Below are 12,746 nucleotides of genomic sequence, written 5' to 3'. Positions count from 1 at the left end.
GTGAGCGGTGAAGAGGAACGCTTCAATTCTCAGAAATGAAGCACGATGATAAAAATGCTGCAGTCAGTTTGAGACGCAGAGCTTCCTGTCCTCCTTTAGGGGCGGAAACCCACATTATAACGAGTACAAGATAACGGTTAAACATGTATCATGTGATTAACATGTGACTTCCTGTCTGCTGTGTCCGTTTCATTTCAACATGTAAAGGTAATAATGAAGAAAAACACACAGTAAATATCTTCAGAAAAACTTTATTGAGATTATAATTCAGCATAAGCACTTCTAAAGAATCATAGAGCATTGTTAGGTATTCATCAGCTCTGGATATGAAATGGTTTTAAGTGAAGAAGCTTTCATTTGAGAAGAAGCTCTGGTCAGATGTCAGTCCTGATGTTTCCCAGAGCAGACCTGAGCCGAGGAGAGAAGACACACATTTACTAAAAACAAATATATATAGTTATATCTTTATGAAAGTTTCAACACCTCCAGATACTTCACTGAAGCCCCTTCCTCACATGCACTCTGTTAGTTACATGTAAAGCAGTTATAAGAGACATAAACTCCTGGTAAATAATATTAAAAGCTATCAGTAAACACAGAGAGATTAAATATAGGACTTGTTTGTTTTAAAAAAGCTCATATTATTCACTCACTTTGTGCAAAAATAAACATTTTTTAGCCGTCTTACAGTACGCACAAAAGAGGGTTCATTAAACTACAGAAGTCTTTAAATGCTCCTTGTGTGCTGCAGCCTTTTATTAAATCTAATTATTATTGATTACTGTGTCTTGTTGTGTAACGTGACGTATTGCATGGCTGATCGGGGGTTTCTTAAACTGCATGCATTGATTAGTGCTGAAATAAAGCACAAGATGCTAACGTATACCTGCAGCCTCAGCATCAGAACCATCAGGAACCCGGAGAACCCGCAGCTCTTCAGGATCAGGAGAATGTAGAACAGCCGAGCGCCGTGAGAGACCCTCAGATATCTCTCTGGAGAACATTACAAATAATACTGGTGAAGAGACCCTCAAAGTTTAAATGAATAAAAACTGGAACAGAAAGTGTCCTCACCTCTCAGCGCTGCAGCTCCGGGTCCTGCAGACACACAAACACAACATATTTAGATATTTGAATTGTATTTGATCTTTTTTATTGCAATTTTTTTTATGTTTATATAAAAAATATTATTCCATTTTATTTGTATTATTTATTATATTGCACACTTTTATTTCAAATTGTTGTTTTCATTTAATATTTGTAATTATTTTTTATCTTTTTATTGCCCATGTTTTAGAGGACCGACCTTCCTCCCCCCCCACGGTGTGTGCTCGCTCCTCGGTTCGATTCCCGCGGCAGAAGCTGACGCTGCAGGTGAACGTCCTCTCCGGGGAGAACCAATCAGAGAGCAGCACCGTCAGCCGGCTGCTGGTGCTGAAGTGTTCTCCGTCCCACAATGCATCACTGTCGGTCGCCACGCCATCCGTCACATTATACCCGTCGACCAACCAGGACAGAGTCACCGTATCCGGGTAGAAACCAGACGCCACACACACCAACGTCTTCCTCTTCCTCCTCCTCTTCCTCTCGACTTCACACCTGGTTTCAGAGCTGGGAAGTAGTGGAGTACAAATACTTTGTTATTGTACTTAAGTACATGTTTCTGCTATCAGTACTTTACTCCACTACTTATTTTTCTGATGACTTTTTACTTTGACTTCTTACATGTTGAACCCAAATACCTGTACTTTCTACTTCTTACATGTTGAACACAAATACCTGTACTTTCTACTTCTTACATGTTGAACACAAATACCTGTACTTTCTACTTCTTACATGTTGAACACAAATACCTGTACTTTCTACTTGTTACATGTTGAACACAAATACCTGAACTTTCTACTTCTTACATGTTGAACACAAATACCTGTACTTTCTACTTCTTACATGTTGAACACAAATACCTGTACTTTCTACTTCTTACATGTTGAACTCAAATACCTGTACTTTCTACTTCTTACATGTTGAACCCAAATACCTGTACTTTCTACTTCTTACATGTTGAACCCAAATACCTGTACTTTCTACTTCTTACATGTTGAACACAAATACCTGTACTTTCTACTTCTCACATGTTGAACCCAAATACCTGTACTTTCTACTTCTTACATGTTGAACCCAAATACCTGTACTTTCTACTTCTTACATGTTGAACACAAATACCTGTACTTTCTACTTCTTACATGTTGAACCCAAATACCTGTACTTTCTACTTCTTACATGTTGAACCCAAATACCTGTACTTTCTACTTCTTACATGTTGAACCCAAATACCTGTACTTTCTACTTCTTACATGTTGAACCCAAATACCTGTACTTTCTACTTCTTACATGTTGAACCCAAATACCTGTACTTTCTACTTCTTACATGTTGAACCCAAATACCTGTACTTTCTACTTCTTACATGTTGAACCCAAATACCTGTACTTTCTACTTCTTACATGTTGAACACAAATACCTGTACTTTCTACTTCTTACATGTTGAACACAAATACCTGTACTTTCTACTTCTTACATGTTGAACCCAAATACCTGTACTTTCTACTTCTTACATGTTGAACCCAAATACCTGTACTTTCTACTTCTTACATGTTGAACACAAATACCTGTACTTTCTACTTCTTACATGTTGAACCCAAATACCTGTACTTTCTACTTCTAACATGTTGAACCCAAATACCTGTACTTTCTACTTCTAACATGTTGAACCCAAATACCTGTACTTTCTACTTCTAACATGTTGAACCCAAATACCTGTACTTTCTACTTCTAACATGTTGAACACAAATACCTGTACTTTCTACTTCTTACATGTTGAACCCAAATACCTGTACTTTCTACTTCTCACATTTCCCAAACAGGCTGGTTCCTTTAGTTTGAATGTGTGTTTGGTGGCGTGATCATTATTATTTAGAGTCATTGCGTGCCTATTGATTTGAACACGATCCGTGTATCCATCATTTCCTGGTCTTCTCTAAAGAAGAGGGACCAATGAAAACGTTGTCATGTTGCCGTTGTTCAGCATGGAAACATTCATTAGCTAACAATGACATTATTGTTCTATTAATATAAAGGGAGGTCAGGTACTCTTTAAAACAGCTGCTAGTTATGGGTACTTTTTACTGAAGTACACTTCAAAGCCCTCTTTACTTTTACTTGAGTAAAGAAGTTTAGTCAGTACTTATACTTTCACCAGAGTATTTTTAAACACCAGTATCTGTACTTCTACTTGAGGAAAGGATGTGTGTACTTTTGCCATCTACCTGGTCGTACACCTGTCCTCACACTCTCTCTCTGAGGGGGGAAACACTCTCACCGCGGGGGGCGTGACGGTGCGATTAGGATCTGAGAGGGGAGGAACACAATTAGAAATGTAAAACATATTGCAAAAACTACAAAAAACAAAAATATGACAATATTAAGATAATTAGATATGTGCAGTATTTAGAAGAGCAAGTAGAAGCAAAGAGAAAAATAAATGTTAGACCATTTTTTTTAATGCAATGTACACCGTTTTGCAATCTATAATAGTTATCTTTTTATTTGTTATTGTTTTATTTGATGTACCCTTAATGGTCCCACAGAGGGGAAATGTACATTCTGCATTTGACCCATCCTAGTGTTAGGAGCAGTGCCTTGCTCAGGGACACCTCGGTAGCACTTGGTCCTTCCGGGAGTTGAACCGGTGACCTTCCAGTTGCTAAGCCACTTTGCCACCACCGCCCAAATTGATATTATCAATAATAATGTTTATATTGCATTTGAATTAAGAGCTTCTTTAAGGTACTCAAAGACACTTTACAGGGTAAAACCCCCCACCCTTACTGCTTCTTAATGTTCACCTGCTTTATGTATAAATCTGCTTATTTTCTACCAGAGATGTTGAGGTGCATGTATTTCTTTGTAAAGACAGTCCCGTTATTCTCTGCAACTTCAAAGTTAATAAAGACAATATCACTTCGGATATGAGTTATACATATATACATATATGACCGTAGCTGTCAGTATTCTGCCATTAGCAAACGACAAGCATGGTAACATTTACACACAAATACTGTATAGAAACCACCTGGTTCAACTTTGACTATTATTCAAATTTCATCCAATTTCATGCATTTTTACACATTTTCGAAACATTTTTAACGCCAGTTTCAGAGAACAATGGGACACCTTCAATCCATACCTGGTAAATATTACCCAGCTTACTTTGGGTCATACATTATCTGTTTATATTTTACATATTGTTTTACCTTACCTTAATGCTTACTTGAAGTTCCTGTCTGTAATGTTGTGTCTGCAGGAGAGCAATAATAAAGAGCCAACTCGGACGCAAAAACCCTGAACGAGTGAAACTCAAATAACTTCTGTCTCTTACCATATCAAGCTGGAATACGTTATGTTAATAAAATCCCCCACATTTTAGCCCACTACCCCTCATCTAAAGACACTTAATTTAAATGTGTGTTTCTCCTTTTCTTACCCAACACGATGACTTTAGTTCCAGCTCCAAACTGAGCCGCGGCCAATGAACACGGAGCTCAAACACCGACACAAAACGCTGAGAGAAAGAGATGCTCTACGCCTTTCCTCCACCTTCACACACTCTGACTTTAGTAAGGCTTTGGTCGTACGTTATAATGAGTCGACCCGTTCAGATAGAGGTCACGTTTTTAATCCACAACACGTGATATTCAAGACATTTTAATGATGATTTAAGTCATTCTGATAGCACTTAGTCCTTAATGTCTGTCAGACTTTGGAGTGTCTTTACATGGGATCAGATCCCAACAAAACATATGATATTAATTACATAGTTCCCTTTATTTCCCTAAAACAACATCCTTGTTATTCAGTGTTTGATTGGGCTTAAAGCACTGCAAGGATCTTCTGTACCTGTATTCTGCTTTCCAGGTGGATTATTAAGTAGAACAGCTGGTTTCTCATCAAGAACAGTCACTTTTGTGCCCGTGCTGAAATAAGCTTCGTAATGAGCACAGCGAACATGCTTGATATCAAAAACCATCGGACTAGGACCACAAAGCTGAAGGAACCAGAACTTATCCAACCGTTATTCAGCATTTGATTGGGTTTTAAGACACACATGGCTGTCCTCAGAACAGCTTAAGGAACTGCAAGGATCCCACACACACTGTAGAGTATATTCTGCTTTACAGGTGGATTCTTTGGAGGAAAATCTGGTTTCTTACTCACCAAGAAGATGAGGAATACAAAAGGCCGATTGGAAAAGAAAACAGAACTTATCCAACAGTTCTTGACTCGTTGTTTCCTAAAACAGTCCGTCAACATGCATCTCCTCTTTCTTTCTCCACCAAATTATCTCTGGACCTTTTGCATGTTCTGAAATGTGCTTTGTGAAATTGAACCCGTCTTAAATCTGTATAAGTATTACCACTTTCTTGTCAATTTGGCAACTTTCGGAGCAACTGTTGCTTTCTACTTTCATAGAAGAGCGTTTGCATGATCTGAAATGCTTCTAAGACATTTCCAAAACCCTAAAGTTAATATCAACCAGCGTCTCAAACTGTTGTGTTAACGAGGTTAGGTTTAGATTTAGTCAGAGTTATCCGACTGCTAGGTAGGCAGACAGTTCTTCCTTCAATTTCTGACGATATAAACCTCATTTGTGATGAATTGAAGTTGTGAAAATCACCAACTTACCCAGAACAGTGAGTTTAGTCCCTGGTCCGAAGTGAGCTTCAGCTGCAGAGTCACTCTGAGAGCATCCTCGACCAGAAAGGAACAAAACGTCCTAATCACTGGTGCATTGAAACCCAACAATCTTTGATATTTCTGCAGTATTTGTACAAAAAACGGCATTAAATGTTGTAATTTTGCTCATTTTTCTTTAAGAAGAGTGGAGAAAAACCCATCTTCTGCTAATTGTGTTTCATCCCAATCACTGGTGCATTGAAACCAAGCAATCTATCATATTTCTGCAGTATTTGCAAGAATAACGGCATTAAATGTTGTAATTTTGCTCGTTTTCTTGTCCAAAAACCCCAGATTCTGCTATCTTGGTGTGTTTGCTTTCCTTCCCAACACGTTTCCACATTGAAACGTTGCTTCAGTTTGCTGTCAGAGCTTTTTGTACGGCGTCTCCGCTGGGATGCATCACCGTGCCCCCTGTCCTCACAGTGAAACAGCGTTACACAAAAACCTGACTTCTCTTTCTTTCCTCCCCCCCCGAGATATTCCTCCTCCATATCTCAGCCTCCATCTTTGTGTCTGCAGCTCCGACATGAAGCCGCTATTTCAGTCTCTGCTAAGAAAAGAAGCAGAAAGCAGGAAGAGGAACTGACTTTGTTCAGAGTCTGCACACAGGAAGTGACATCGCTACTGGTCTCTTCATCCCACCCAGTTTAAAAAAGATCTTTATTGCAGTGACGAGGATTTGTGGGTTTCTTACACCCAATAAATGCATTCTGCTTCAGCTTTCAGTGATAAGAGGGAATCACGAAGACTTAAAATGAGCTTTAAAAACCAATAGTTTTGGTGTAAAAGCATCTAAAAATGGTGTAAATGACATAAAACCAAACTACAGTAATGATCTGAATCCCTGCACTTTGGATTAATGTAAGCTTTGCAGAAGTCTTTACAGTATAATAGATGCTAAGAAAGTGTTTATTGTTGCTTATCGACACGCTTTCTGCTTAGAAACCAATAGTTTAGGTCTTGCAGTGGCTTAAAATTGTATAAATTACAATAAACCAAACTAGAGTAATGATCTGAGACATGCGTTGTGAGAACATGTTTTAAGAACTCATTCATTTGTAAATGAATATCACATTTTCTGAACTTTCGTATACGTTTTGGAAAACGTAATAAAAATGCTTTTGTCAACGCCACGGTCATGCCACGCCCTCAATCGAGAATACCGCGGTGTGAGACTTCCTGTTCCTCTTTGCAGCGATTCTTCAGCAGTTGGACACGTGTTTGCGTTGGATCCTCCTCAAACCATCGTAAAACAAGTAAGCATGCCACCTGAGTTATTAATTACTGCTTTTTAACTAGCAAGTTATTTACTTTTCTTGTATTCACTGTTTTGAACGAAACATCGACATTTGAATGCATGCCAGCGCCATTACTGCTGTTAAAGTTAGACTCAGCCCTGTCCTGCTCATGTAGTCTATTTTTTCGCGCAAATGGTGTTGGGCAAAGTTTGCATCAAGTGCTTACCGACGCAATTCTGTTAAAAGTGGTTAAGTTAAGAGTAGGCTATGTATTAAGAATCAACTCCGCAAACTGTTCCCCTATGCCGCTCTAAGCGTTGGCCCGGGCACCGTGATGCGGCCGCGGGGCTCAGAGGCTCTCCTGCCGTGCATGTTGTGCGGTAAAATACCTCCGTTAAAACTATTCTCTACTACTTTATAACCCAGCGGTTATGTAAGAGTAAGTTACTAATGCGCTGATTTGATATGAATTCCTCTATATGTATTTCACCGTTTGTTTTACTGTGAGCAATGAATTGCTCTTTCTACACCCTGTAGCGAGTAAAACTCTAACACAGAAAATACCTCCCCAAAACGCCTCGTTGGAGATACGTCACTGCCCATTTGAGTCTTCCATTTAGTTCCGGGTACGGCCTGATGTCAGCCTAACATTTACTGTTGGAAGCTCTGGTTCAGTTCACAATCGATCCAGTCATGCCAATGCCAAGGTTTCCTGAAATGTGAGGAGAAATCTGAGCTGTTTGTCCTACCGACGGAAGAACCACGACGAAGTCAGTGGTTGAAATTTCTGTTTAACACTGTTCCTTCAGAGGTTCGAAGAACCGGCATTTCACAGACGAAAGCTTCCAAAACATTGCCCAGTTTGAGGCCGGATATGCACAGCATTTGAAACTGATGGACGATGCTATTCGTTTGTTTGGACCGTTTGGAGCAGGGGAAGATTCGGGTACACAACCTGTAAGTTTGCATTGTTATTTGTGTATTTATCAAACAAGGTATCTACCACGACTGTTTAAATGTGTAAACATGTTTCGGACTGCTAAGCCAGTGCTAACTGTGCTAACTAAGTTGCTAGCGTTTCCATATCAACTCTAATATCAGCAGATGGCCTTACATACATGTATCTCATAGCAGGAGAATGTCTGCATTCACACACCAAATACTCATAGACAGTATACTCCGGGTGATTTACCGTACGGTCAGTACATTACAGTTGGCTTTCCTCCGAGCTACGCTGATAGCATGTATAGCTAACGAGGCTAGCTATACATGCTAGCGGGAAACATTGTATTCATGCCAGTTACAATGAATGACCGAACGTAGCAGACTACCCGTATAAGATTGCAATTATAAACACGTTATTGCTAGCCTAATATGAACCACTAGCTTTTGTTCATAGTAGTTTTATTACACTCCATTATAGTTGCCGTTCCTCCGAGCTAACGTTCATATCGTGTTTGCTACCAAGGTAAACAAGAAAGCTAGGTTAGCATATTAGCTGGCAAGCTTACTGTGTTGATTAGATAGATGGATTAGATAGATCCACACTCCTACCACAACTACTACAAACGAATCTAAAACAACTAAGTTTCTCTAATATTTTGTGATTTGCATTTGATTTCGTCCAGCCAGATCCTGGCGGACAATACATGACGGGACTACCACACTGAGGCCTCATCCTAAAAAGCCCCGGCTGCGATAGGCAAGATGCCGACAACGGGGAGGAATGGATGAGATACCGTGTATATATGTATATTTATGTTCATTTTGTACATTTCTAAAAATAAAGTTTAATGGAAATACTTAGTAGGCCTATCATTTCTTCCCTGAATTATTTGCTCCTATAACATATCATTCATATATAGCAAACCATGATTTGATTTCTCATCAAACAGTAGTAGTTTATTACAGGTAAAAATAACTTATTCTTCTATAACAACAGTTGTAGGTACAGTTCGGTTAGTTAGCGTATAAAATATACGGCTGTACCGACGCCATTATAAGACTGATGTTCCGAGAGCGAGCCGAAAAAAGCACTGTTAGACATGGGCGGAGCCTCTCTGGTGGTTGACTAATCAGAACAGATTGGCCGAGCTGACCAATCGGAGCACACTAGGCTCACAGGGAGGGGGGGGCAAGAGCTCCAACGAGTCGTTTAGTGGAGAGAGTGAATACTGCTGAATACACATACTTGACAGAGATGCTGTATGCGAAACCAATGTGAGTTTGGAAAATTGCACAGTATAAATCTATTTTAGTATACCTCAACAATGGAATTATGATCAGTGGAAATGGCCATGACATGGGCCCTTTAAGGTGCATTCAGGCACAATTCAGTAAAAGTGTATAGAGCCCCTCCTCCAACACACACGAACGCGCACATGACCAATGAGGGCACGAGATAAGTTTGTGCACAGATGGAAGGCTGACAGGCAGGTAGGCCATCCAGTTATTTTAGCCGGGCCGGCTCAGATGATTGGTCGTACTTTTTACAGTACTACAGCTTCCACAGATGATATTTATTTATGGATTTTTTGTCAAAGCACTTCAGATATTCATTGCTATCTGGATGTTAAGAGCATTCCATGGAATATAACAAAAAGTGTATCTCGAGCCGGTTTCTCAAACTTACCTACCCCACCTTTAGTTAAATATCTGCCACAACATAAGTAACCGGATCAGAGTAACATTAAGTACAGTCCACTGTGAGTGCAGACGTCGATGTGTCCCATTATCATTCATATCATATCACATCATAATGTATCATATATCTCCTTATCTGAGTCAGCTGAGCCGTATCTGGCCGTGCAACACTCACAGTGTCACATACTGGATGCAGAAGTATTATTTTAAGCAACACATTAAGTTGACGAAACACTCGAGTCAAATGTAATTAAAGTCAGATCGTGTCTGCATTCACATCCGTCCTCTTCTCTGCTGCGCACCACACGACAGTTTGTTACATTGTTTCATTTTTCAGAAGGTTCGGTTTGCGTTCACACGGGCAAAACTCAAACGGACTATAAACTTTAAACACAAGTCATGTGCACGGAAATGCTGTTCAACCATTGGTCAGACATTAAGGGGGTAAAAACGCAAATCCCGGCAATTTCTACCGGAGCCTCGGCCATGGAGCATCGGCAGGTTATTCTCATGCTGCTGTTCATCTGGAGATCAACAGACTCTAGCAGACGGCGCATATGATTATATAATCAGACAACGTCCGTTAAAAAACATTATAACACATATAATGAGAGACGTTCTGCAGTAAGGAGGGGGTTTCACCGACGGCAGGTGGCTCTGACTTTTATGTATAGTTTTTTGTTTGATAGTTGTTTTTACTTTACACGACACTGTTCAACACTTCATTCTGCTTCACTCTTTCACTAAAGAAATGAAGACACCCGCGTTCTTGTGACACGTAAATACTACGCTTCCTATGTTTTGGTGCGGATTGCGTTCACACCAGCAATGAACCGCTCCAGAGTTCGCAAGCAAGCGTTCCGAGACCACCTATTTTAGCGGACCAGAGTCCGGTTGTTTAATTCACTTAAGAGGTCTCGGACTGTGTTCACACCGACCCAAATGAACCGCACCAAGCGGCTAAACGCACCAGGGTTCGATTCAACCGGACTATAAAAGGCTGGTGTGAATGCACCCTTAGACGGGGCAGTGATATCATAAACCTGTTAATGTACGCATTCAAACACTTTTTCTGTTACCAGCTGTATTCACCTTGCAGGTGCAGCTATGTGGCTTTGATCCTGGATAAAGTGTTTAAGTCATGGATGTTTAAAGTTTAACTTCTTCATATTTGACTAATATTAAAGTTCACTTTTCATTCAGGAAGTATGACGCTGCGCTGTCAGTACGCTTGTCCATGTTTGAGATTGGTCGAATGCTCCAAATACCACCCCTTTCATGTGAATGCGCACCTAACTAGATAGGACACGGCTGGCTTGAGCGATCCACTTGATAACCAGCATCGTAGTTCAGCTTAGCGAGAGCGCGTATGTTTTGGATTGGGCCAACCGGCTAACTCAAACATATCCAGGTTAGGTTGAACCAGCTTCGTAGTACAGGCCTCTGAGCTCCTCCAACAATGCAACATATATAATAAAATAAAAAAATAGTGCAAGAAGTCTATATACATGTAAATAGAATATGATATGTAGGTTTTAGACCTGATGCTGCAGTACCAGAACAGTTTGTTGCTGGCGTGAAGGGGGTCTTTGTGTGCAGCTGTAGTTGTTGTCAGAGTGTGTGTGTAGTTGTTGTGTGTCCTCAGAGTGTGTGTGTAGTTGTTGTGTGTCCTCAGAGTGTGTGTGTAGTTGTTGTGTGTCCTCAGAGTGTGTGTGCAGTTGTTGTGTGTCCTCAGAGTGTGTGTGCAGTTGTTGTGTGTCCTCAGAGTGTGTGTGTAGTTGTTGTGTGTCCTCAGAGTGTGCGTGCAGTTGTGTGTCTCAGAGTGTGCGTGTAGTTGTGTGTCCTCAGAGTGTGCGTGTAGTTGTTGTGTGTCCTCAGAGTGTGCGTGTAGTTGTTGTGTGTCCTCAGAGTGTGCGTGTAGTTGTTGTGTGTCCTCAGAGTGTGTGTGTAGTTGTTGTGTGTCCTCAGAGTGTGTGTGCAGTTGTTGTGTGTCCTCAGAGTGTGTGTGTAGTTGTTGTGTGTCCTCAGAGTGTGCGTGCAGTTGTTGTGTGTCCTCAGAGTGTGCGTGTAGTTGTTGTGTGTCCTCAGAGTGTGCGTGTAGTTGTTGTGTGTCCTCAGAGTGTGCGTGTAGTTGTTGTGTGTCCTCAGAGTGTGTGTGCAGCACGGTGGGAGGCTGGCAGCACAGAGGTAAAGGTCTGAGTCGGCAGCCTCCACCCTCTGGATGTTCAGAGAGGAGCTGAGCACCGTGGGCCGGCTCATGGAGAACCTGGAGGACTTAAAGGGGTCTTCGAGGTCCGTGAGGCCTGTATTCAGAGAGTAGACCACCAGCTGGAGACGCCCCTCAGCTCCCTGTCGGTACCAGAACATACGGGTGTAATCTGCATCGTCCTGATCACACTGCAGCGCCGCAGAGTCTCCGTCACGCACCACAGCAAACTGAGGCTGCTGGAGGAGAGTACAGCTGCAGAGAGCTGGACATAGAGGGAACAATACTATAAAGAAATGTTTTATTTGTAAAGAAAGGTGCACTTCAGCTCGGGGAGATGTTCTTACTGAAGCAGAGTAGCAGAGCCAGAGAGAGGAGCTCCATCTTCTCTGACTGACAGTCGTTAGAAGAGATGTCTGGAGGAGGCGTGTGGCGCAGTGGATAGAGCCTTGGTGTTGGGATCAGGGGGTCACAGGTTCAAACCCCACTGCAGTCAGCATGTCGTTGTGTCCCTGAGACACTTCACCCCAAATTGCTCCTGTGTGGATTGCCCACAGTATTGAGTATGTAAGTCGCTTTGGATAAAAGCGTCTAACAAGTGACATGTGATGTCTGATCCTCTGTGGTGTCACTTCCTGTTTCCTGTTCACCTGCACGCTGCGGCTAATTCTTATCAGTCTGTGCTTTTCAATTGGGGTTTTGCATTATTTTGTGTTTGATATTGTTTCTACATCAAGTATGAGAGTGTTTATGAGTATGCTTTTATTGTCTTGGTTTTGTCTAAATGTATTCATAGTGCTTTTTAGATATTTATTGATGTACAGCACTTTGGTCAGCTTTGTTGTTTTTAAATGTGCTATATAAA

At 41.0% G+C, this 12,746-nt stretch overlaps 2 gene segments (V, D, J or C); both read right to left on the bottom strand.

Moving 5' to 3' along the window:
• Positions 1-233: 233 nt before the first annotated feature.
• On the bottom strand, positions 234-6,362 carry LOC117499368. The segment is given in 7 exon segments: positions 234-408; positions 887-993; positions 1,075-1,098; positions 1,307-1,611; positions 3,337-3,406; positions 4,542-4,587; positions 6,202-6,362. Coding segments are annotated over 7 exon segments (663 nt in total).
• A 147-nt stretch (positions 6,363-6,509) lies between these two features.
• Positions 6,510-12,344, bottom strand: LOC117499361. The segment is given in 3 exon segments: positions 6,510-6,513; positions 11,840-12,146; positions 12,229-12,344. Coding segments are annotated over 3 exon segments (348 nt in total).
• Positions 12,345-12,746: the final 402 nt, after the last annotated feature.

Source organism: Trematomus bernacchii, unplaced genomic scaffold (genome assembly GCF_902827165.1).
Source record: "Trematomus bernacchii unplaced genomic scaffold, fTreBer1.1, whole genome shotgun sequence".
NCBI classification, from domain to species: Eukaryota; Metazoa; Chordata; class Actinopteri; order Perciformes; family Nototheniidae; genus Trematomus; species Trematomus bernacchii.
Note: the sequence above shows the minus strand (reverse complement) of the source record. Positions and strands in the feature narration are given on the sequence as shown.